The sequence below is a fragment of the Oncorhynchus nerka genome, linkage group LG9a, assembly GCF_034236695.1.
Source record: "Oncorhynchus nerka isolate Pitt River linkage group LG9a, Oner_Uvic_2.0, whole genome shotgun sequence".
Lineage (NCBI taxonomy): Eukaryota > Metazoa > Chordata > Actinopteri > Salmoniformes > Salmonidae > Oncorhynchus > Oncorhynchus nerka.
Genome location: NC_088404.1, coordinates 44,747,235 through 44,772,690, shown reverse-complemented (window position 1 = coordinate 44,772,690; position 25,456 = coordinate 44,747,235). Strand labels below are relative to the sequence as shown.

The 25,456-nt window shown below is 41.5% G+C and overlaps 1 protein-coding gene across 1 annotated transcript in view; it reads right to left on the bottom strand.

Annotated features, from left to right (window-relative positions):
- LOC115134397 (NT-3 growth factor receptor-like) overlaps nucleotides 1-25,456 on the bottom strand; it is a 240,760-nt gene that overhangs the window by 111,180 nt on the left and 104,124 nt on the right. Inside the window, exons 8-14 of the mRNA XM_065022154.1 lie at nucleotides 12,162-12,316; nucleotides 11,435-11,577; nucleotides 10,881-11,022; nucleotides 6,865-7,164; nucleotides 3,597-3,611; nucleotides 1,716-1,771; nucleotides 1,011-1,113 (exon numbers count right to left, since the gene is read on the bottom strand). Coding sequence (XP_064878226.1) covers nucleotides 1,011-1,113; nucleotides 1,716-1,771; nucleotides 3,597-3,611; nucleotides 6,865-7,164; nucleotides 10,881-11,022; nucleotides 11,435-11,577; nucleotides 12,162-12,316 — 914 coding nt within the window. The remainder of the gene's footprint in view (nucleotides 1-1,010; nucleotides 1,114-1,715; nucleotides 1,772-3,596; nucleotides 3,612-6,864; nucleotides 7,165-10,880; nucleotides 11,023-11,434; nucleotides 11,578-12,161; nucleotides 12,317-25,456) is intronic.

Sequence of the window (25,456 nt, the reverse complement as noted above, 5' to 3'; positions counted from 1 at the left end):
AAATGGCACCAGGCAATGCACAACCATCAGCCAAAGCCGGCAGGTGTTACCTGAAACACTGTAAACACTGTCATACAGTTTATAACAGCAGCAGAGCCAATACCTGAGACAGGGCTGTTCCAGGGGAAGGGACATGAAGCCGAGAGAGAGGTGGTTACTACTACTGCATCACCGTCACCCCCTCCTGCTGCAGTCAGAGAAAGCACCAAGCCCAACACGGTACACAGCGGAACCAGCTGCATCAGCCACCAGAAGACATTGATAAGTAGTGCTTGGACGTGATTCAAAAAATATAAGCTTAGGCTGCACTGAGCCATATTTGGAATTGGTTGGCATTACTGACACTACTGCAAACTCATTCTTCACAGGGATCAAATCTGCAATATGGCAAGCATTACCCCCACCTCCGCCTGCCGGCCCACATACCAAGACAAGCACTAGATCAAATAAAGTGTAAGTAGCGATACTGTTGTGTGCTGTATACAGATGAGAAAGTGGACCGTGCATACAGTTTATGGCAGTGGTATTCAAAGTCAGGGTCGCAACCCCAATTGGGGTCGGGGTTATGACCCCAAGTGGGGTCGCCAGGGGAAATGCAATGCGGTCTCTCCCTGAAAAATTTAATAATAATAAGCCAATATATTAACATCTTTGAGAGTTCATTTGAAAAACACAATTTTATTGACTAAATGTATTTATTGGTTTATTTTCATAGGATAAATCAATTGAAGGTTATTATTGTTGATGTAAATATTTAAATCTAGTGGGCGGTGGGGTTTTAAGGTTGTGTCAATAGATTTGGGGTAGGGTGTGGTTGAGAGGAATGCTTTGGAGAAAAATAGGGTCCTCGGAAATTCTGAAAGAATTGAAATACCACAGGTGGATGCCATAGAAAGAGATAAACAAGCACAAAGTCTGTGTAATGTCTCATTTTGGCAGCTGAGGCACTACCTAAGAAAACAATGTCTAAATGATAACTTCCTTTCAGAAGAACACTGGGTGTTTCTTACCTTTCATTCCAAACTTCGAACGTCGGCCATATTTGTTGATGAGAACAAACAGGACAACGAGAAGGACACAGGCAAATCCAGCAAGGCCCACAGCAATAGACACCTGGAAGACGACAAGACAGGGCTTAGTGAGAGTAAGTCTCACAATAAAGATATCTACCTCCAAAAAACTGAATAGCCAACAGTCATGAAGCCTACAGTAAATGCAGGGCTTGTGAAAACTGGATTAGTAGTGCAATGTTTTACTGAAAACTGCCGTTATACATCCTCCACTGGCAATAACAAAACAAAGAGAAATCAAAAAGGAGAAGCCCAAAATGAGAGAGAAAAACCGTCATACGGTATAATTAGGACCTCCAAACAATTGGAAGTCGTCTCCCCTCCCATGTCACTGCTCTCTTCCCCATTAAAACCTTCAAATTAAGAAATAATCTCCATCTCGTCAATTACAGCACAAAGATGAGCGAAATTACATTTTTAAGAAGTTGTTAAACACAGTGGCCAAAAAGGAGAAGGCAGATAGGAGCGAGCTACAAGGCGAGGGAGTGAAAAGGAAACGGATTAAAATAGCTCAAACTAAAGCCTCTTTTTAGTTGTTGTTCCCAGGAAAAAGAAGAAGAAGAGGTTGATGTTGTGTATACAGGCTGTATCTCCACTAGATTAGAAAAGCCACTTAGTTGAGCACCACAGTGTTCTCAAACTCACCCCGAATGTGTCTTCCTCAGGCCTGTGTGTTACTGTGATGGTCGGTGTTGGAGTCCCTGTGATGAAGACAAAATAAACACCATTGATGAAAGTACTGACTGGCAACCGACAGTTACATGTGCAGTATATCCTGAATACCTAACATGCAGTCTACACAATCATTCTGAACAACTAGCCATAGGCATAGAGATGCACATACAGAGTAGGAATCCATGATGGGAGGGGAGAAGGGTGGGTATGACCTACAGTGTGTACCAGATCAAAGAATTATAGCACACGCCCACATTTCTTGCAGCTAACTGATGTTATGCTTAATGCTTTGTAAACTGTGTAGAGTCCGTTGGGTTGTTGCCCTTCACAGATCTGCTTCCATTTCTGATACAATGAGACCTTTTCAAGTCTCTCATTTGTATCCACTTCTATGGAGACACTAATGCCCCTGGGTTGCCCTCCCATCATGCTCTCTGCTAACAGGCCGCGGTGCGAAGCAATGTGGTGTAGCGGAACGGAACAGAAAAGAACAGAACAGCGCCGGGTGTTTCTGATGAGCCCGTCTGTCCTGCCCGGCCTCTTCCTGCCTTCCTACCACCAAGTGGACTCATCCAACATCATTTTGAGCCCTGACAGTAACAATCTGTCACTCTTTCCCTTCCGCGTTCAGGATTTATTATGCGTGGAAAATCCCAATGAAGCTCTGGCGTGATGTCAATTTGAGAGCCTGGGGATGAAGGTCAGTGGCTGTGCTTGCCTCTACATTTACCTCCTAAATTAGAACAGATTAAAGACTAAATGAGCCTGTTGGTCCTCCAATGATAGAGGTGTCTAGCTGTAACCTTGAGTCTTACCCAGCTAATGTAGGCAGTATATGGTGGCAACAACATTTTGGAATTAGGGTAGTGAATATCAGAAGATTAAAATGACATCAAATGTAAACTCCCATGACCTTTTTGTTGCTCTGTTTATTAAATAGATGCCATGGTACTATTTACGTCACTGTGCTATTTACATATTTCCTGCTACTATTTCTTGTTGACTGTCTGAAAAGAAAAATCACTTACCATAACCCCCCCTAGAGTTGTTTTAATCACCCTTTTCAGTTTAATCTGTGTGTTTGAGCTAGAGACTTCCAGGTTCTTGCATGTCATGGTACTATTCGTGTCATGGTACTATTCATGTCATGGTACTATTCGTGTCATGGTACTATTTATGTCATGGTACTATTCATGTCATGGTACTATTCATGTCATGGTACTATTCGTGTCATGGTACTATTCATGTCATGGTACTATTCATGTCATGGTACTATTCGTGTCATGGTACTATTTATGTCATGGTACTATTCATGTCATGGTACTATTCATGTCATGGTACTATTCGTGTCATGGTACTATTCGTGTCATGGTACTATTCATGTCATGGTACTATTCATGTCATGGTACTATTTGTGTCATGGTACCATTTATGTCATGGTACTATTCATGTCATGGTACTATTCATGTCATGGTACTATTCGTGTCATGGTACTATTCGTGTCATGGTACTATTCATGTCATGGTACTATTCATGTCATGGTACTATTTATGTCATGGTACTATTCATGTCATGGTACTATTCGTGTCATGGTACTATTCGTGTCATGGTACTATTCGTGTCATGGTACTATTTATGTCATGGTACTATTTATGTCATGGTACTATTCGTGTCATGGTACTATTTATGTCATGGTACTATTCGTGTCATGGTACTATTCATGTCATGATACTATTCATGTCATGGTACTATTCATGTCATGGTACCATTTATGTCATGGTACTATTCATGTCATGGTACTATTCGTGTCATGGTACTATTTCTTGTTGACTGTCTGAAAAGATCACTTACCATAATCACCATAATCTGTGGGAAAAGAAGACAGAAGAGTCATCATCAGTGGCGTGTTCAACCAATGTGTGTATGCACAGGGCATGTTCAACCAATGTGTGTATGCACAGGGCATGTTCAACCAATGTGTGTATGTACAGGGCATGTTCAACCAATGTGTATATGCACAGGGCATGTTCAACCAATGTGTGTATGCACAGGGCATGTTCAACCAATGTGTATATGCACAGGGCATGTTCAACCAATGTGTATATGCACAGGGCATGTTCAACCAATGTGTATATGCACAGGGCATGTTCAACCAATGTGTGTATGCACAGGGCATGTTCAACCAATGTGTGTATGCACAGGGCATGTTCAACCAATGTGTGTATGCACAGGGCATGTTCAACCAATGTGTATATGCACAGGGCATGTTCAACCAATGTGTATATGCACAGGGCATGTTCAACCAATGTGTGTATGCACAGGGCATGTTCAACCAATGTGTGTATGCACAGGGCATGTTCAACCAATGTGTGTATGCACAGGGCATGTTCAACCAATGTGTGTATGCACAGGGCATGTTCAACCAATGTGTGTATGCACAGGGCATGTTCAACCAATGTGTATATGCACAGAGCATGTTCAACCAATGTGTGTATGCACAGGGCATGTTCAACCAATGTGTATATGCACAGGGCATGTTCAACCAATGTGTGTATGCACAGGGCATGTTCAACCAATGTGTATATGCACAGGGCATGTTCAACCAATGTGTGTATGCACAGGGCATGTTCAACCAATGTGTGTATGCACAGGGCATGTTCAACCAATGTGTGTATGCACAGGGCATGTTCAACCAATGTGTGTATGCACAGGGCATGTTCAACCAATGTGTGTATGCACAGGGCATGTTCAACCAATGTGTGTATGCACAGGGCATGTTCAACCAATGTGTATATGCACAGGGCATGTTCAACCAATGTGTATATGCACAGGGCATGTTCAACCAATGTGTGTATGCACAGGGCATGTTCAACCAATGTGTGTATGCACAGGGAATGTTCAACCAATGTGTATATGCACAGGGCATGTTCAACCAATGTGTATATGCACAGGGCATGTTCAACCAATGTGTATATGCACAGGGCATGTTCAACCAATGTGTGTATGCACAGGGCATGTTCAACCAATGTGTATATGCACAGGGCATGTTCAAACAATGTGTATATGCACAGGGCATGTTCAACCAATGTGTGTATGCACAGGGCATGTTCAACCAATGTGTGTATGCACAGGGCATGTTCAACCAATGTGTGTATGCACAGGGCATGTTCAAAGAAGAACACCACTTTCACTCTCCCCTGTTAAAATAGAAAGACTCAAAACACCATCATTGCGTAGTAAAACCATGACAAGTAGTGCAGGTGTTTGAATGTAAACACGATGAAAGCGTTACTGAACGGATTTCAAAACAGAATGGAAGTAGTCTGAAACAACCAAAGTGTTTCTTCAATCTGGATCATTGTGTTTTTAAGAGGGTGATGTGAAAAGACTTTCTGGTGTTTCAGTATATGTAAAAGGCCGCACCAAAACACACAAATAATGTTTTGGCAGACACTGTCTCTCAGACAGTATAATCAAATGTTTTTAAATTGCAAATGGTTAATAGCATGAATATTGATTGATTATAAATATTTATTTAATTTCAGTTAATATTTCGATGAACATTTTAAGGAAGACACTGGTAATGTAATACTTTTCCTAGGGTAGAGTTTGGCACTAATTATAGGCCACAGTTGCCAGGCAACTTTGTGAGATTAAAAATAATGTTACATTCCAAATGGGCTATGTAAATTAAAGCAGAGGTCAAATCAAATCACATTTTATTGGTCACATTCCCTCTAGCAAACTCTATGGTCAAATATAAAAACAGGCAAGTTTGCGAGTGCTTCCCCTGGGTCCTTCATATACTCAGACAGCTGAGAGCACACCAAATACTCAGATGAAACAGCTCCAAAACAATCCAAGAAAGTATGTGTCAATAAAAATGAGAGTACAAAATGTTATTACATTGTAGGAAAACGGAATTCACTCAATATGAACTTTGGTTTTGTGTAGCATTGCAGCCGCTAATGCTAATAGTCCAAGTAAAACAGCCTTCTCCTTACTACATGTCTCCTTACTACAACTGTCAATCATATCATCTAACTCAACTGTACTGTGCTTTAATTCATCTGAACAACCATCCATGCCGTGTACCATCTAAATATAAAGACTCAGGTCAGGACAGTAGCATAATGGATGACTGGTGGATCACATTGAGCCCTGTGGGCTTAAGTTTTGTACAAGAGCGAGTTCTTTTTTTCTTCCATGAAAGTGAAACATAATGTCACATTTTTTATTTAGAAGAATATGATAAATACCTTACAGATTCAACTGTCTTACTTTATCAACATAAAATTGTGAAAGACCTGTTAAATGTTTTGTCATTTGATCATTTGATCATTTGCATTTGAAGCTTCAATCAGGTCTTGAAAAAGTACTAAATAATTCACAACTATATTTTCTCGTGTTCTTTGTTTGAGCAACACACTGGCCCTTTGACCTTTTGGAATGACCAATGACGAGTTTAGTTACACCATCTATACACGTGGAGCGACTCTCGTTTACAGTCAACTGGAAACTCCGGAAGGATCTAGTTCTGCACTAAACAGGATGCGAAACACCAAAGCATTTTCAACCTTTTACAGATTAGTGGGCCCTTTGGGCCTGGACCAGGGTTGAGGAGAACTGTTATAGGCCAAATGTTGCTGGAGCTGCTAACAAAACATTTAATCTGACATTCTTGTGAGCAGTGCTGTTGTGATTACCGTTGTATTACTATTTATTGCTATTAAAAATATATTTCAAACGTTTTTTGTTCTATCTTGGTATGATGGGTGGGGTGGGAGGGAGGGGAATGAAGGACCGGGGAGCTTGTACTGTTATCAAATGACAATCTACAAGTAAAGGATTTCTCTCTAAAGAATAGAGCAACATTCCCAATGAGATCTTATCTTCACCTCTAAATAAATCCCCTTTATTAATAGAGGCGTGACAGCGAGAAAGACTGTTTCTACATTCACCAGTGAACCCGTTAATAAGACAGTAGCACTTAACAGTTTAAGCTCTGCTGCTCCGATCCATGCAATATCCTGTTGGACTCACGAAAGGTCGCAGGTATAACGCTACTTTATACCTGCACTGCTCTGCATAGCTACAATAGCAAGTCAAATCTACCTACCGTCTGAAAACGGGGCGTTGAGGAAGTGTCCATACACTGTCTTGGTGGTGACTCCTAGGAAGTTGCTAGCTTCCAGAGTGTAGTTGCCGTTGTTGTGGTGCGTGGGGTCCTTGAAGTTGAGGCATCCCTCTAGGTAGTCCTGGTAGGTATCCATCTCAGTGCGGATGTAATCACTGGGGGGGATCTCCTTGTCCCGGTGGAACCAGCGCAGGGTAGGCTGGGGGTTACCGCGCACTGTGAACTCTATGCAGGTTTCATGGCGACGCTCGGGCTCGTCTAGCTTCAGGATGGTGGGGGGGACTGTTGGGAGGGAGGACAGACATAAACGAGGTATGTCAGAGATGTGTTTTCAATGTGTCGGCATCATGACATGTGACACACACAATCTTCTAGTTACACTATGTACCAATGTTCAGGGGGTGTGACTTGTTATTTCTTGCTTGTGAGTGGTTTGAAGGCCAGCAGTATAAATGGTGTTTTGTTGATCTCTGAAGCTGCTGCTAGGATGTGGCTGCTGACCACAGGAACAGTGGGTTGTCTCCAGGCTTTTGGCTGAGTGGACACATCACCCGCTCTGAAGGATGGCAGCCAGAGGCAGTAATAATATCACACCTCATAAAAGCGCCCACCATATACTGTAACTCCACAGCCATGGTCGGTATGTTGAAAGCTAGCTAACCATCTGCAATTACAGGGCTGTAAATGTGCCATACTGAGCTCACATAAAGCATCAATCATACTTCGATTCACTGTTAATATACACATTAAGAGAGCATGCCAATTTCTTCATTGTTAGTTAATGCAAGGTAAAACACAGGGGGTCTCTGTGAAAACTAAGTGCTTGAGAGAGAGCAGGGAGAAAGAGAGAGCGAGAGAGAGAGAGTGTGAGAGAGGTTAAGAGAGCGTAGGAGAGAGAGAGACTTGAGTTTGCGGATCTCATCATTATCTCTGGCAATCAATACTGTATGTATTGGGTACTGAGAGAATAGTGTTACACCCCTGTTGCCATCGCCCGTCAGTATGAATGTAAATGCAGGAGCAACAAACAATTATCATATTACCCTGTAATGGTATCCAGCTAATGGAGACAGTGTGGTCTAATAAAGGACGTAAGTCTGGGCCAGAGAAATGTCCACCATAGTAACAATCAAATGCTTAAACATTTTTTAAATAATAAATAAAAGCAACGTTGGGGGAGTTTAACTGAAAAGAAAAGTTCTAAATATTGTTTCAATATATGTACATTGATTGATTCATTAATCCTATGCTACTGAAATATAAATAACATACATTTTTCTAAAATAATCCAATCATTTAATTTTATTGACAATATATTCACTTAGGATCTCACTTGTTGAAGGCCACAGGACTGAAAATGAATGAATGCAACAACCATGTCTGTGGCTCTAGCAAACACAGTCATGGGTGGTACTGGTAACTCTAAAATTCACTCTAAAGGAACCATGTAAAATATGCAAATGCAGCTTAAACTCCTACAGCAGGGCTATTCAATTCCGATCCTGGAAGGCCGAAACATTCCTTGTTTGGGATTTTGTACGGTTCTTCAAAGAACCATCCCATTTATGGTTCTTCAGAGACCCTACAATGATTCCCTTATGCCATCGATCTCAATAACCTAATTTGGTTCCAACTTTGAGTGTTCCTTGAAAACAGTGTTTTGTGATGATCATAGGAACATCGTGCCAACATAAAGTGTGGAACCTTAGTGACGCGAATATCAAACTGACAGCAATTATTTCCTGGCTTGACTGTCAGTTAGTCTAACTAATCACCACAGCTGTTGACTCTCTGTTTTAAGGCGTTTCCAACAGACACGCCAAGCGGCTGTTGGGATGATTGGCAATTACCAAGAAAACCAAAAGAGCATGTGGTTTCATAAAGAACATCACAAACAAAAACAAATGGCTTTGCAGTGCAGCACCAGTGCACCGCCACTGAATAACTAGCAAGACCTTCCAGATGTGTCCCAACGAACAGGGTCAGAGCTCCCCTCTCCTCGCTCTGCTGGAAAGCAATCGCGCACATTATGTGATGAACATTCTATAAATCGCTGTCATCTTTCACGGAAAGGACCACTGCCTTCTCATCAATGAAGTATCCACATCCAAGGGAACCACCCGCCAGCTCGCACGGATCAATACTCAACACAATGACCTCTCGGCACTTACAGAATGTAGAGGATAGAACGCATAACAGTACTGATAGAATGGATAAGAGTAGGCTTAGTTATATAATGGATGGGACAGTATTGGAATGGTAAGAATACGATAGAAAGGAGCAATGATCGAATGGATAGAATTGCATGGATAGGAGTACTTATAGAATGGATAGGAGTACTTATAGAATGGATAGGAGTACTTATAGAATGGATAGGAGTACTTATAGAATGGATAGGAGTGCTTATAGAATGGATAGGAGTACTTATAGAATGGATAGGAGTACTTATAGAATGGATAGGAGTACTTATAGAATGGATAGGAGTGCTTATAGAATGGATAGGAGTACTTATAGAATGGATAGGAGTACTTATAGAATGGATAGGAGTACTTATAGAATGGATAAGAGTACTTATAGAATGGTAGGAGTACTTATAGAATGGATAAGAGTAGTTACTGGGTAGCCTAGTGGTTAGAGTGTTGGGCCAGTAACCGAAAGGTTGCTAGATTGAATCCCCGAGCTGACAAGGTAAAAATCTGTCGTCCTGCCCCTGAACAAGGCCGCTAACCTGCTGTTCCTAGGCCGTCATTGTAAATAAGAATTTGTTCTTAACTGACTTGCCTAGTAAAATAAAAAAAACTTACAGAATGGATAAGAGTAGTTATCCAACATAAACTCCCTCTTATAGATTGTAGCCTAAGTTCAATAGTCAACATAAAAGGGAGGTTCCTTAATGAGGCATTTTACACATATAATTCCACTAGTCTACTTTATAGAAGATTGTGCATATGCATGGCAGCATTTACATAAAATAAGACAATTAAACATTTCATTAAAAGGGAAATCTGCAGTTGTTACATCCATTTTTTTTAAACCTGTAAATGAATCATATATACCCATCCCTTGGCTTTTTACTGAAACAGGGGTGGGGAGAACACTTTGTTATTGCTTCAGCTGCAGATTGCCGCTTTAACTGCATTTAAAATCTAAATAGTGTTGTAACAAGGTGCTTTACACCTCTACATTATTCATGGTCTGACTGTGAGCTGAATATTGGTGTCATCTGTTGGTACATTGGCCTCTGAGATGAATATTGGTGTTATCTGTTGGTACATTGGCCTCTGAGATGAATATTGGTGTCATCTGTTGGTACATTGGCCTCTGAGATGAATATTGGTGTTATCTGTTGGTACATTGGCCTCTGAGATGAATATTGGTGTCATCTGTTGGTACATTGGCCTCTGAGATGAATATTGGTGTTATCTGTTGGTACATTGGCCTCTGAGATGAATATTGGTGTCATCTGTTGGTATATTGGCCTCTGAGATGAATATTGGTGTCATCTGTTGGTACATTGGCCTCTGAGATGAATATTGGTGTCATCTGTTGGTACATTGGCCTCTGAGATGAATATTGGTGTTATCTGTTGGTACATTGGCCTCTGAGATGAATATTGGTGTTATCTGTTGGTACATTGGCCTCTGAGATGAATATTGGTGTTATCTGTTGGTACATTGGCCTCTGAGATGAATATTGGTGTTATCTGTTGGTACATTGGCCTCTGAGATGAATATTGGTGTCATCTGTTGGTACATTGGCCTCTGAGATGAATATTGGTGTTATCTGTTGGTACATTGGCCTCTGAGATGAATATTGGTGTTATCTGTTGGTACATTGGCCTCTGAGATGAATATTGGTGTTATCTGTTGGTACATTGGCCTCTGAGATGAATATTGAGCTGAATACCATCATCAAACAGCAAACACTTGAGAGTGTTTGTGGTCTGCAATTTGATAAATAAAAGGTTGAACTTGAACTGGTCATTGGTAGCTACGTACAATGGACAGTGAGCTGGATGGAGGCGTTGGCCATCCCCACTTTGTTCTCTGCTATACAGGTCAGCATGTAGAAGTTGTCATCACGGCTCACGTTGACCAGGGTCAGGTTGATGGAGTGGACATTGGGCCAGTACACGTTGGACTGGACAGAGCAGGAGAGAAAGACAAGTGAGTGATACTGTAGGATAAAGACAGTGCATTGGGGCAGACAATTTATTTTATTCAGCTACAATTCTCTGCATAAAGCAGGTTTAACTGCATTTTCAGAAAGCTATGAAATCACAAGCACACAAACACAGTTGGTGTCAGTTCCATTTAATTTCCTCAATTGGACATAGAATTTATCTTCATAGCACAACAACAGAATTCCAGAATTGCCTGGAATCTAACTAGAATGCACCCTAAAGTTGCACTGTAGCTAAAACTAACTCCAAAGTCACACGCCAAGTTGTTTCCTGCAGCTACCTAGAGACAAAGCACAATGGTTCGACCATTACAATGAAGAATAGCACAGTGCATTATGGGTCCCTTTGTGTGTGTCCTGGCTAACCCACCTGGTGAGTGTTGATGGAGTGGAGGTCATTGACGGTCCAGTCCACCTCAGGGAGGGGGGATCCAGATCCATTACAGGTGACGGTGACTCTGTCCCCCTCAATCACTGTGAGATTATAGTGGGTCACACTAATGTCCGGCAAGTCTGGTGGGGCGAGGGAGAGAGAGGGGGGGGGGGGTGGGCAGAGAGAGAAAGAGAGAGAGAATACAATAGCAGCCAGACACAGCACACTTGAAATTCTGACTGAGACACTTTAAGCTATTGTGAATTCTATTTGTGAGCGGGACAAGAAGGAACAAGCAGAGTTTCACAAAGGTGAGTTGTCATCACTCTTTTTGCTCGACTCTCATGAGATAAGTTACGTCAGGCGTTTATGTAATTCTTGTGAAAGTGATATATATGGCCTACCCACTGGGCAGACAAATTTAAACCTCTACTTTTGATTTACATTTGGTTGAGTTGTCAACTAATGTGAATTCAATGTTAGTTGACAATCCATGGCAATGGATGTAGGTTAAATGTTGAGTGAAAAAAAAAAAAAAAAAAACTAAATTCCTCTACGTTGATGACGTTTTGCAAATCCAATCAGTTTTCCACATTGATTCAACGTCATCAGACATAATTTGGGGGTTGAAATGATGTGGAAACAATGTTGATTCAACCAGTTTCTTCAACCATGGGATGATTGAGGAGTGTGGAGGGGGGATCATGGCGGCGGTGGCTCGTACCACAGAGGGAGATATTCATAGCTTGGAGAGGGATCTTGGAGGCTCCGTTGTTGCAGAATAACAGCTGGGTGTGCAGGCCAGCCTCCCCTCGCTGCTGCCATAGCTGGATCCAGCGGATATCACAGCCACACTCAAACACCACTTCTTCCAGCCTCCTGTTAGAGAGAGAGAGAGAGAGAGAGAGAGAGAGAGAGAGAGAGAGAGAACGAAAGAAAGAAAGAAAGAAAGAAAGAAAGAAAGAAAGAAAAAAAAAGAAAGAAAGAAAGAAAGAAAGAAAGAAAGAAAGAAAGAAAGAAAGAGAAAATATATGTTGAGAAACAACACAATGCAACTGTGGTCATTTAATGTGCAGACAGATGTAGGTGAAGGACATTGTTATCATTCAGTCCAGCCCCAAACATTCATCACGACATGCCTGGGGAGGAACTGGAGACATTCCATCTCATCTCCAGGCCAGGTCGGGCTAACTGTACCGTGTGACTGGGGCTGGGAGAGGGTGGACATGATTTGGACTTGCTTTTCCCTCAACAAACATGGGCCCTGCATCAGAGGTAAATGTCCGTACCTGCGTGAAAATCGGTGCAAAGAAAACCCTGTGTGTTCACGCTATAGACTTCCTTTTTGCATGGGCTGCGTCGCGATCCACTGAACCGCCGATGTCGGCCATTCGCCTATGCGGTAGACAGGCACTTCCCAAGTCAGTGTTGTTGGAAATGATAGGATGCCAAAAAGTTACTTTCAAGAAAACGTCTGTCAAGTCCAAATGGTTTGAACTAGAAACTATTTAGTCTACCCCACTATCGAAAGCTGAGACTCTCAAAAGCACAAGCATGTAGGCTGTTTTGCTCTACGTTTTGCTCTACAAGCATCACGAGACACATCTGAAGGTAAACCGGTATCAGGAGGAAAACATTTATGGAAGTGAATTGGGCATTTCCACGGGTATATGGGTCTTTTTTTTTTTATCTCATAGATATAGGATAGACAAATCAAATTATTTGTTTTTACTATATGTTTGTATATATGTTATTCAATGCATTTTATGTGTTAATAGCAGTAAGGCCAAATTCAATGTGTCATCCCCCAAAAATGATATTTTAAAAATTATAGCTATAGAGGTCCTAAAACTCAAAACCAATTATCTTTATGATCCATGGTATCTTTTTTATTGTATTCTTTTTGTTGTTGTTGACCATCTTAAAACAATTCAATTTGCAGTGTTGGGGAATAGTGAACTGCATTTAGTTCAACTACTAATTAAAATACATTTTGCAGTAGCTTGGTGGTAGTTGAACTCAATTCAAATCTAGGTAGTGTTTTCAAGAGTTAATTACTCTTTTTTTGCCATGTAGCGGTGTATCTAACTACTGGAACTACACAACTTTTTTTTGCACAAAAAATCATATATACAGTAGTTTGGACACACCTACTCATTTTTATTTTAGTTTTATTTTTTACTATTTTGTACATTGTAAAATAATAGTGAAGACATCAAAACTATGAAATAACACATATGGAATCATATAGTAACCAAGAAGTGTAAAAAAAGAGATATTCCTTCAAAGTAGCCTCCCTTTTCCTTGATGACAGCTTTGCACACTCTTGGCATTCTCTCAACCAGCTTCATAAGGAATGCTTTTCCAACAGTCTTGAAGGAGGTATCACATATGCTGAGTACTTGTTGGCTGCTTTTCCTTCCCTCTGCGGCCCAACTCATCCCAAACCATCTCAATTGGGTTGAGGTCGGGTGATTGTAGAGGCCAGGTCATCCGATGCAGGACTCCATCACTGTCCATCTTGGTAAAATAGCCCTTACACAGCCGGGAGGTGTGTTTTGGGTCATTGTCCTGCTGAAAAACAAATGGTAGTCCCACTAAGAGCAAACCAGAAGGGATGGCGTATCGCTGCAGAATGCTGTGGTAGCCATGCTGGTTAAGTGTGCCTTGAATTCTGAATATATCACTGACAATGTCACCAGCAAATCACCCCCACACCATCCCACCTTCTCCTCCATGCTTCACGGTGGGCACCACACATGCGGAGATCATCCGTTCACCTACTCAGACACAGTGGCTGGAACCAAAAATCTCACATTTGGACTCATCAGAACAAAGGACAGATTTCCACCGGTCTAATGACCATTGCTTTTGTTTCTTGGCCCAAGCAAGTCTCTTCTTGTTATTGGTGTCCTTTAGTAGTTGTTTCTTTGCAGCAATTTGACCATGAAGACCTGATTCACGCAGACTCCTCTGAGCAGTTGATGTTGAGATGTGTCTGTTACTTGAACTCTGTGAAGCATTTATTTTGGCTGCAATCTGAGGTGCAGTAAACTCTAATGAATGTATCCTCTGCAGCAGAGTTAACAACGGGTCTTCCTTTCCTGTGAAGGTCCCCATGAGAGCCAGTTTCATCATAGCACTTGATGGTTTTTGCAACTGCACTTGAAGAAACTTTCAAAGTTCTTGACATTTTTCAGATTGATGGACTGTCGTTTCTCTTTGCTTATTTGAGCTGTTCGTGCCATGGTCTTTTACCAAATAGGGATATCTTCTGTATACCACCCCTACCTTGTCACAACACAACTGATTGGCTCAAACGCGATAAGGAGGAAAGAAATTCCACAACTGAACTTTTAACAAGGCACACCTGTTAACCTCTTCAACCTATGGGGGCGCTATGTCATTATTGGATAAAAAAACGTGCCCGTTTTAAGCGCAATATTTTGTCACGAAAAGATGCTCGACTATGCATATAATTGGCAGCTTTGGAAAGAAAACACACTGACGTTTTCAAAACTGCAAAGACATTATCTGTGAGTGCCCTAGAACTGATGCTACAGGCGAAACCAAGATAAAACCTCAAACAGGAAATGAGCTGAATTTTTGAAGCTCTGTTTTACTATCGTCTCCTTATATGGCTGTGAATGTGCCGTGAACGAGCTTATGCTCTCTGCCGTTCGTCCAAGATGTCTGCAGCATTGTGACGTATTTGTAGGCATATCATTGGAAGATTGGCCATAAGAGACTACATTTGCCAGGTGTCCGCCCGGTGTCCTTTGTCTAAATTGGTGCGCAATTGTCAGTGGCACTCATTTTACCATGCGATACAGAGGGAGAAGCACACTTCCAGGAACGATACATCATTGAAGAGATATGTAGAAAAACACCTGGTTTTTGTGAAAATGTTGCCTGGTGATGCTAACGCTAAATGCTAATGCTAAATGCTAACGCTAAATGCTAAATGCTAGTTTTGCTATGGTAGAGAAGCATATTTTTGAAAATCTGAGATGACAGTGTTGTTAACAAAAGGCTAAGCATAAGAGCTAGCATATTGATTTCATTTCATTTGCGATTTTCATTTTCATGAATAGTTAAGTTAATAGTTATGGTAATGGGTCCCGGATCCGGGTTGGCTCGACGCAAGAAGTTAATTGAAATGCTTTCCAGGTGACTACCTCATGAAGCAGGTTGAGAGAATTCCAAGAGTGTGCGAAGCCTGGAATGAGTAAGTGTGTCCAAACTTTTGACTGATACTGCGTATACACACATTAAAATACAAAAACACAGTCATGGGAAGTACAAATATAACATCACAAATCACCCAGAAAAACAGATACATTCCTCCACAAATAATAAAACTCCCCATTTCAATCATTAAAATTGCCCGAACATCACCAGAACATCAAGATAAAATGTATTTTGAATTTTGTTCCAGATATTCAGTGTATTAAAAGGAACCTCAAGAGCTACCCAATCCTGTGAACGGTTAGGCAACATAGCTGTCTATACTTCAACAGTGTAGTTAGATAAGATGGAAGTAGGGCCTTATAAACAAAAAGGGAGTAATGTGGAGATATACGGGTATTTAGCGAAGTCCAGACAATCTTTTAATACAAGATGCAACGATGAGTATCAAAACTGTCACTTGTAACAAACAAACAAATATCAACATAATCAAGAACAGATCAAAAAGGTTGACTGAATAATCTGCTTCCTACTGCTTAGAGAAAGGCACAATCTGTTGAAGTAGGAAAAGCCAACTTTAAATCTTAGCTTCTTAACCAGCTGATCTATATGTTTTTAAAATGTCAAATCAATATGAATCCAAATGCTTAAGTATTTATATACTGGAACACGTTTTATTGGAGAACCATCTATTGACTGAACATTTAGTTAATCTGAAACATTCTCACGAGAGTTTAAAAAAACATGTATTTTGTTTTGCCTGTATTAAGCACACGTTTTCAATCAGCAAGTGATTCCTGCATAGCTATAAATCAAATCAAATCAAATCAAATTGTATTTGTCACATACACATGGTTAGCAGATGTTAATGCGAGTGTAGCGAAATGCTTGTGCTTCTAGTTCCGACAATGCAGTAATAACCAACAAGTAATCTAACTAACAATTCCAAAACTACTGTCTTATACACACAAGTGTAGGGGGATAAAGAATATGTACATAAAGATATATGAATGAGTGATGGTACAGAGCGGCATAGGCAAGATACAGTAGATGGTATCGAGTACAGTATATACATATGAGATGAGTATGTAAACAAAGTGGCATAGTTAAAGTGGCTAGTGATACATGTATTACATAAAGATGCAGTAGATTATATAGAGTACAGTATATACGTATGCATATGAGATGAATAATGTAGGGTATGTAACATTATATTAGGTAGCATTGTTTAAAGTGGCTAGTGATATATTTTACATCATTTCCCATCAATTCCCATTATTAAAGTGGCTGGAGTTGAGTCAGTGTGTTGGCAGCAGCCACTCAATGTTAGTGGTGGCTGTTTAACAGTCTGATGGCCTTGAGATAGAAGCTGTTTTTCAGTCTCTCGGTCCCAGCTTTGATGCACCTGTACTGACCTCGCCTTCTGGATGATAGCGGGGTGAACAGGCAGTGGCTCGGGTGGTTGTTGTCCTTGATGATCTTTATGGCCTTCCTGTAACATCGGGTGGTGTAGGTGTCCTGGAGGGCAGGTAGTTTGCCCCCGGTGATGCGTTGTGCAGACCTCACTACCCTCTGGAGAGCCTTATGGTTGTGGGCGGAGCAGTTGCCGTACCAGGCGGTGATACAGCCCGCCAGGATGCTCTCGATTGTGCATCTGTAGAAGTTAGTGAGTGATTTTAGTGACAAGCCGAATTTCTTCAGCCTCCTGAGGTTGAAGAGGCGCTGCTGCGCCTTCTTCACGATGATGTCTGTGTGGGTGGACCAATTCAGTTTGTCTGTGATGTGTATGCCGAGGAACTCAAAACTTACTACCCTCTCCACTACTGTTCCATTGATGTGGATAGGGGGGTGTTCCCTCTGCTGTTTCCTGAAGTCCACAATCATCTCCTTAGTTTTGTTGACATTGAGTGTGAGGTTATTTTCCTGACACCACACTCCGAGGGCCCTCACCTCCTCCCTGTAGGCCGTCTCGTCGTTGTTGGTAATCAAGCCTACCACTTGTTGTGTCGTCCGCAAACTTGATGATTGAGTTGGAGGCGTGCGTGGCCACGCAGTCGTGGGTGAACAGGGAGTACAGGAGAGGGCTCAGAATGCACCCTTGTGGGGCCCCAATGTTGAGGATCAGCGGGGTGGAGATGTTGTTGCCTACCCTCAACACCTGGGGGCGGCCCGTCAGGAAGTCCAGTACCCAGTTGCACAGGGCGGGGTCGAGACCCAGGGTCTCGAGCTTGATGACGAGCTTGGAGGGTACTATGGTGTTAAATGCCGAGCTGTAGTCGATGAACAGCATTCTCACATAGGTATTCCTCTTGTCCAGAAGGGTTAGGGCAGTGTGCAGTGTGGTTGAGATTGCATCGTCGGTGGACCTATTTGGGCGGTAAGCAAATTGGAGTGGGTCTAGGGTGTCAGGTAGGGTGGAGGTGATATGGTCCTTGACTAGTCTCTCAAAGCACTTCATGATGACGGAAGTGAGTGCTACGGGGCGGTAGTCGTTTAGCTCAGTTACCTTAGCTTTCTTGGGAACAGGAACAATGGTGGCCCTCTTGAAGCATGTGGGAACAGCAGACTGGGATAGGGATTGATTGAATATGTCCGTAAACACACCAGCCAGCTGGTCTGCGCATGCCCTGAGGGCGCGGCTGGGGATGCCGTCTGGGCCTGCAGCCTTGCGAGGGTTAACACGTTTAAATGTTTTACTCACCTCGGCTGCAGTGAAGGAGAGGCCGCATGTTTTGGTTGCAGGCCGTGTCAGTGGCACTGTATTGTCCTCAAAGCGGGCAAAAAAGTTATTTAGTCTGCCTGGGAGCAAGACATCCTGGTCCGTGACGGGGCTGGTTTTCTTTTTGTAATCCGTGATTGACTGTAGACCCTGCCACCTCTTGTGTCTGAGCCGTTGAATTGAGATTCTACTTTGTCTCTATACTGACGCTTAGCTTGTTTGATTGCCTTGCGGAGGGAATAGCTATACTGTTTGTATTCGGTCATGTTTCCGGTCACCTTGCCCTGATTAAAAGCAGTGGTTCGCGCTTTCAGTTTCACGCGAATGCTGCCATCAATCCACGGTTTCTGGTTTGGGAATGTTTTAATCGTTGCTATGGGAACGACATCTTCAACGCACGTTCTAATGAACTCGCACACCGAATCAGCGTATTCGTCAATGTTGTTGTCTGACGCAATACGAAACATATCCCAGTCCACGTGATGGAAGTAGTCTTGGAGTGTGGAATCAGATTGGTTGGACAGACCTCAGCGTGGGAGCTTCTTGTTTTAGTTTCTGTCTGTAGGCAGGGATCAACAAAATGGAGTCGTGGTCAGCTTTTCCAAAAGGAGGGTGGGGCAGGGCCTTATATGCTTCGCGGAAGTTAGAATAGCAATGATCCAAGGTTTTGCCAGCCCTGGTTGCGCAATCGATATGCTGATACAATTTAGGGAGTCCTGTTTTCAGAATAGCCTTGTAAAAATACCCAGCTACAATGAATGCAGCCTCAGGATGTATGGATTCCAGTTTGCAAAGAGTCAAATAAAGTTAGTTCAGAGCCATCGATGTGTCTGCTTGGGGGGGAATATATACGGCTGTGATTATAATCGAAGAGAATTCCCTTGGTAGATAATGCGGTCGACATTTGATTGTGAGGAATTCTAAATCAGGTGAACAGAAGGACTTGAGTTCCTGTATGTTTTTGTGACAACACCACGTCTCGTTAGCCATAAGGCATACGCCCCCGCCCCTCTTATTACCAGAAAGATCTTTGTTTCTGTCGGCGCGATGCGTGGAGAAACCAGCTGGCTGCACCGACTCCGATAGCGTCTCTCCAGTGAGCCATGTTTCCGTGAAGCAAAGCACGTTACAGTCTCTGATGTCCCTCTGGAATGCTACCCTTGCTCGGATTTCATCAACCTTGTTGTCAAGAGACTGGACATTGGCGAGAAGTATACTAGGGAGTGGTGCACGATGTGCCCGTCTCCGGAGTCTGACCAGAAGACCGCTTCGTTTCCCTCTTTTACGAAGTCGTTTTTTTGGGTCGCCGGCTGGGATCCATTCCGTTGTCCTGGGTGGAAGGCAGAACACAGGATCCGCTTCGCGAAAGTCATATTCTTGGTCGTACTGATGGTGAGTTGACGCTGCTCTTATATTCAGTAGTTCTTCTCGACTGTATGTAATGAAACCTAAGATGACCTGGGGTACTAATGTAAGAAATAACACGTAAAAAAACAAAAAACTGCATAGTTTCCTAGGAACGCGAAGGCGGCCATCTCTGTCGGCGCCGGAAGTCACACCATCAAGGCAATAAGAAATTATCAACACCATGATAGCACTGCAAATATTTCTGCTTGAACCACAAGGTTCAAAACATCTTAAAAACATGTTTTATAATGGATTGCACTGGACTGAGATTTTTTTTAAAGGAAACATTTTTTAAAAAAACAGCAAACCCACCCCATATCAGGATGCAGAAATAAATCATTGTTTTTGTCCCTCTGCAATTGCTTCTTTTATCCCCTCCCTTCTCAATTTCACAGAAAGACAGTGATAAAAAAAGTAGTTTTGACACAGCCAGATCAACAGTCAGGGCAATAGCATACATAATATTATCATCAGCATATAGATGAAGTTCACCATTTTTAACAGATTGACCAATGGGATTTATATAAACGGTGAAGAGAGCTGGTCCAAAAATTAACCCCTGTGGTACCTTTATGACCTTAAAGAAATTCTGACTTAATCCCATCAATTACAATGGGCTGAGTTCTGTCACTAAGACAATCAGATGAGCTCATGCCCATCGAGAACAATTTATTCAATAAAATACAAACATCAATGCCCTTATGGAGTGGCAGCACAAAAGCGGATTTCCATAATTTTGGAATATTTCCTGAAAACAATGTTTTTTATTTGATTTAAATTTACCCCCTTTTCTCCCCAATTTCATGGTATCCAATTGTTTTAGTAGCTACTATCTTGTCTCATCGCTTCAACTCCCGTACGGGCTCGGGAGAGACGAAGGTTGAAAGTCATGCGTCCTCCGATACACAACCCAACCAAGCCGCACTGCTTCTTAACACAGTGTGCATCCAACCCGGAAGCCAGCTTGGCTGGCGTGCAATGCGCCCGGCCCGCCACAGGAGTCGCTGGTGCACGATGAGACAAGGATATCCCTACCGGACAAACCCGGACGTTGCTAGGCCAATTGTGCGTCGCCCCACGGACCTCCCGGTTACGACAGAGCCTGGGCACAAACCCAGGGTCTCTGGTGGCACAGCTGGCGCTGCAGTACAGCGCCCGTAACCACTGCACCACCCGGGAGGCCCTGAAAACAATGTTAAATAAAAAATGTGGGTTATTGAGCCAACAATGATGGGCGCTGCACACTTAAGCAGACCAGGATCCAATTGGTTGGCCCCTGTGGATTTCTTGTTGTCTAATGCTAGCAAAGCATCTAGGACTTCTTTTTCTGTAAATAGCCTAAAAGAAAAGCTTTGACTATCATTCAGCAAGTTTCCCCTATCAGCATCCAGCCCAATATCACTGTGAATAGGCTTAAAAGTTATTTCAAAGAGATTACTTGCTGAAATAAAATGGTGATTAAATGCATCAATGAGGCCAGTGTCTGAATTAATGTGTTGTGGCAGAGAGGAGGAAGTAGAACCCTTCAGGAATTTGACAGTTTTCCAAAATTTTGCCGGGTTCCCATTACAATCCGGAAGAGCGGTTACGTAATGATCAGATTTAGCCTTTCTGATTTGTCTAACACAATGATTCCTCAGTTGCTTAAACACTTGCCAGTCCGGGAGTAAGCCTGTGTTCCTGGCCTTGACCCAAGCATCATCTCTTTTATGAATGACTTCTGATAATTCCAGAGTGTACCAGGCATTCAATCTACCTTTAACCCTTACTTTTTTGAAGGGAGCATGATTATTCACAATAGTATTGAAGACATCTGCAAAAATGCTAGATAAATCAGGTTCAGGGATAGCTAAAATACAATAAATGTCACTAAATTAAAAAATAACGTAAAAAACAACAACTATTCACTGAAGTTTTTAAAAGTTCCTCTTTGTGATGACATAAGACTTAGATTTTTGTATTCTCACATCTCTAACACAAACAACTGGGTAATGCTCACTAATGTCTTGGGCGAAGACACCAGTAGGAATATCTCTCTCTCTGGTGTATTCGTTAAAATAAGATCAATCGGACTTGACTTTAAAGGATCTTTAGGGTTGGCCGTGTAGGCTTAGTCACCAGCTGGGTTAGGTTTAGATCATTACACATGTCTTTTAGATGTTTTGAAGCTTGCATTTCCCAATTAGTTCACTCAGCACAATAACTTCTGATTTAGTAATATGTACTGTAAAAACAATATTTAGTTGTTTCAACTATATATTATTAAGTAAGTGGTTTCAAAGCCTTTTTTTGTACTAGCTGAAGTTAACATTTTTAGTTGTCCAAACTTTGCTACAATATGAGAAAACGTAGAGTAGGCAAAAAGTCTGTCAACTTAAAATGATGTGTTTGCTCAATTTGTCTAATATGTTCCTTCAACTAGATATTATTGTTTTGGCTGTTGAACTAACTACACACACAGTGCTTTTAACATACAATGTTTACTTACATATTTGACACACACTGAAATACATGTTTACTTACACTTTAGTATTCATTATGTCCTCACCTGGTATTTGAACTCAGAATCTATTGGTTCACAGCATTCCAAACTTCCTGCTATGTCACCATGTCTGTGTATATAACGGATATCACCTGTATTGCTACACTATGCACTTCACAATAAAGCTTGGCTCTGGTAAATGTACAATCAATAAAAACTATTTTATTTATCATAGTGATTAAGATTAAAACAGGGTAATTTGCCCCACCAACATTAGACAACTGTAGAGAAAAAAAAAAGTAAATCAAATCAATGATGGGGAAATTAGTCAGATTAATTTATAATTGACACAGACATGGTGGCGTAGCAGGAAGATTAAAATTGCCACCAAGAGATTGTGAGTTCAAATCCCAGGTGACGACATCATAATTGCTGTATAAATTAACATGGACAACGTGTGTCAAATATGTATTTTGAAAAATGTGTATGTTAAAAGCACTGTATTTGTGTGTAACTAGTTCCACATCCTTTATTAGGTAAGATGCCAAAATGATCATTTATTGTTGAAAGAACATATGGGACAAATTGAGCAAACACATCATTTTAAGTTGACTGAATTTTTGCCCATGTTTTCTCATATTGGAGCTAAGTTCAGGTAACAAGAAGGCTGTGGAACCAGTTACTTAATAATAATTAGTTGAAACAACTAGATTTTTTGGTGTGTTTTTTTTAAAGACATTCTGTTAACATATGACTCCAAAGTGAACTATTCTTGCAATTTAGAGTCTAAGGCATTTCAGATTTACATATAAGAATTTTTCAAAAAGTAGTTTGTAGTGAACTACTTTTTCAAAGTAACTTAGTTAAATAAACTATATTTTTCTTGAGGGTAGATTTAAAGTATCTTAACTTCTCCCATTGGTAGCTTGGTATATTTTCAGAGTAGCTTCCCCAACACTCTCCATATGTTAATTTAGTAGAACCCCCCCACCCAACGCCCCCCTCCAAGGGCTGGGAGCAGATGGACCTGATTTGGACTTCCCCTCAACAAACACGGGCCCTACACCAGCCCTGGCTAAATCATTAATGTCACATTAATGTGAAAGATTTGGATGACACATTTTAAAATGATAGCAGGGTAAAGCTGACATCGTTTTCATACAAACTAAACGTTTTTTTTGTAGAACCACCCAGAGCAAATACACTTTGAAATCCAATATGCTTTGGTGGGTGTCCGTAAATTTCAATATTGAAAATAGAATATCACAGTGCATGAGGATGTACTGTACAGTAAGGCTCATATTATTCTGAAAAAGGATCAATGATGGATGGAGAACAGAAGGGAGGGAGGGGTGTGATGTCAATACCCTGTGATGTTCCACACATGCAGTACCCACGAGCCCCCTCACACCCCGGCCCTCCAGATCCTCACACCCAGGCAGCTCCGGTGAAGAGTGTGGGGCTCTGATGAGACACACTGGGTAGATATCACTGTTCACTCCCCCTCTGCTGCTTCAAACAAACCTTTTATATGGCATCATGTCATTCATTTCCTCAATTTGAACCCTTAGATGGATTCTCCGGTACTCTAATATACTTTTTAGCCAGTAGTTCTGAAAGTAGCACTCACCAAAAATTGCGATTTCTTGGCTAATTTATATAAAACAGTCATTCTGTTCATGAACTACACCAGCCTAAAGCAGGAGGCTTAAAAAATATTAGTAGTCGCCAAAGTTCCCGGAAGATGTCTTTAAGACACATTTATCCAGACATTTCGTATTCATTACGATTAGGAGAATGGGTCAAATGAACAGTCCTCACAATTCTTGTGCAATAATCAAATATTCAACGTGCCCATTGTTCTCACAGCAATTACAACACTATTCATTTTCTTTCTTTCATCCTCATGGGAAAACTACTTTCCACTTTTGACATCTTTCCTGACTTTGCAATTATCATCACATTTGTCACATTTGTCTATGGACCAGAAAATACTATGAAGTGGCAGTTAGGTTGTCTAATCCCTTTAGTTCCACATGATGTGCACCACTCGCTTAAAGGGCCCTGGCTGCCTGCTGCATGGCTCTCTAAGGGCCTAGCTTGTCCCTCTATAGGGCTGGGGAGAGGAGCTTCTATCTGATCTCCATGGGTGGTACAGCACAGCACACTGGGTCCAACATATGGAAAGAGAGAAAAAACACCTAGACCTGGACGACATTTCTCATAAACACCGCATCATCTCAGCTAGCTGTGTGCATGCACGCTTATTGATGAACCATTTTTGCAAAATAGAGATAACCTCTCTCATTTACAAGATGGGGTCAGAGAGTGTCAAGTCAAATACAATCTAATTTGATTTGATACGTGCTTCATAGACTAACAGTGAAATGCTTACTTCTGGGTCCTTTTCCAACCATGCAGAGTTAAAGATAATGTAAAACATTTAATAAAAAAGAGAATTAGTGACAGAAGGCATAAATACACAGTAAATAACGAATAAAAATAACGAGTAAAAATAACATGGCTATATACAGGGAGTAGAAAACACAATGGCTATATACAGGGAGTAGAAAACAACATGGCTATAGACAGGGAGTGGAAAACAACATGGCTATAGACAGGGAGTAGCAAACAACATGGCTATATACAGGGAGTAGAAAACAACATGGCTATAGACAGGGAGTAGAAAACAACATGGCTATAGACAGGGAGTGGAAAACAACATGGCTATAGACAGGAGTAGAAAACAACATGGCTATATACAGGAGTAGAAAACAACATGGCTATAGACAGGGAGTGGAAAACAACATGGCTATAGACAGGGAGTGGAAAACAACATGGCTATAGACAGGGAGTAGAAAACAACATGGCTATATACAGGGAGTAGAAAACAACATGGCTATAGACAGGGAGTGGAAAACAACATGGCTATAGACAGGGAGTAGAAAACAACATGGCTATAGACAGGGAGTAGAAAACAACATGGCTATATACAGGGAGTGGAAAACAACATGGCTATATACAGGCAGTGGAAAACAACATGGCTATAGACAGGGAGTAGAAAACAACATGGCTATAGACAGGGAGTAGAAAACAACATGGCTATATACAGGGAGTAGAAAACAACATGGCTATAGACAGGGAGTAGAAAACAACACGGCTATAGACAGGGAGTAGAAAACAACATGGATACATACAGAGAGTAGAAAACAACATGGCTATA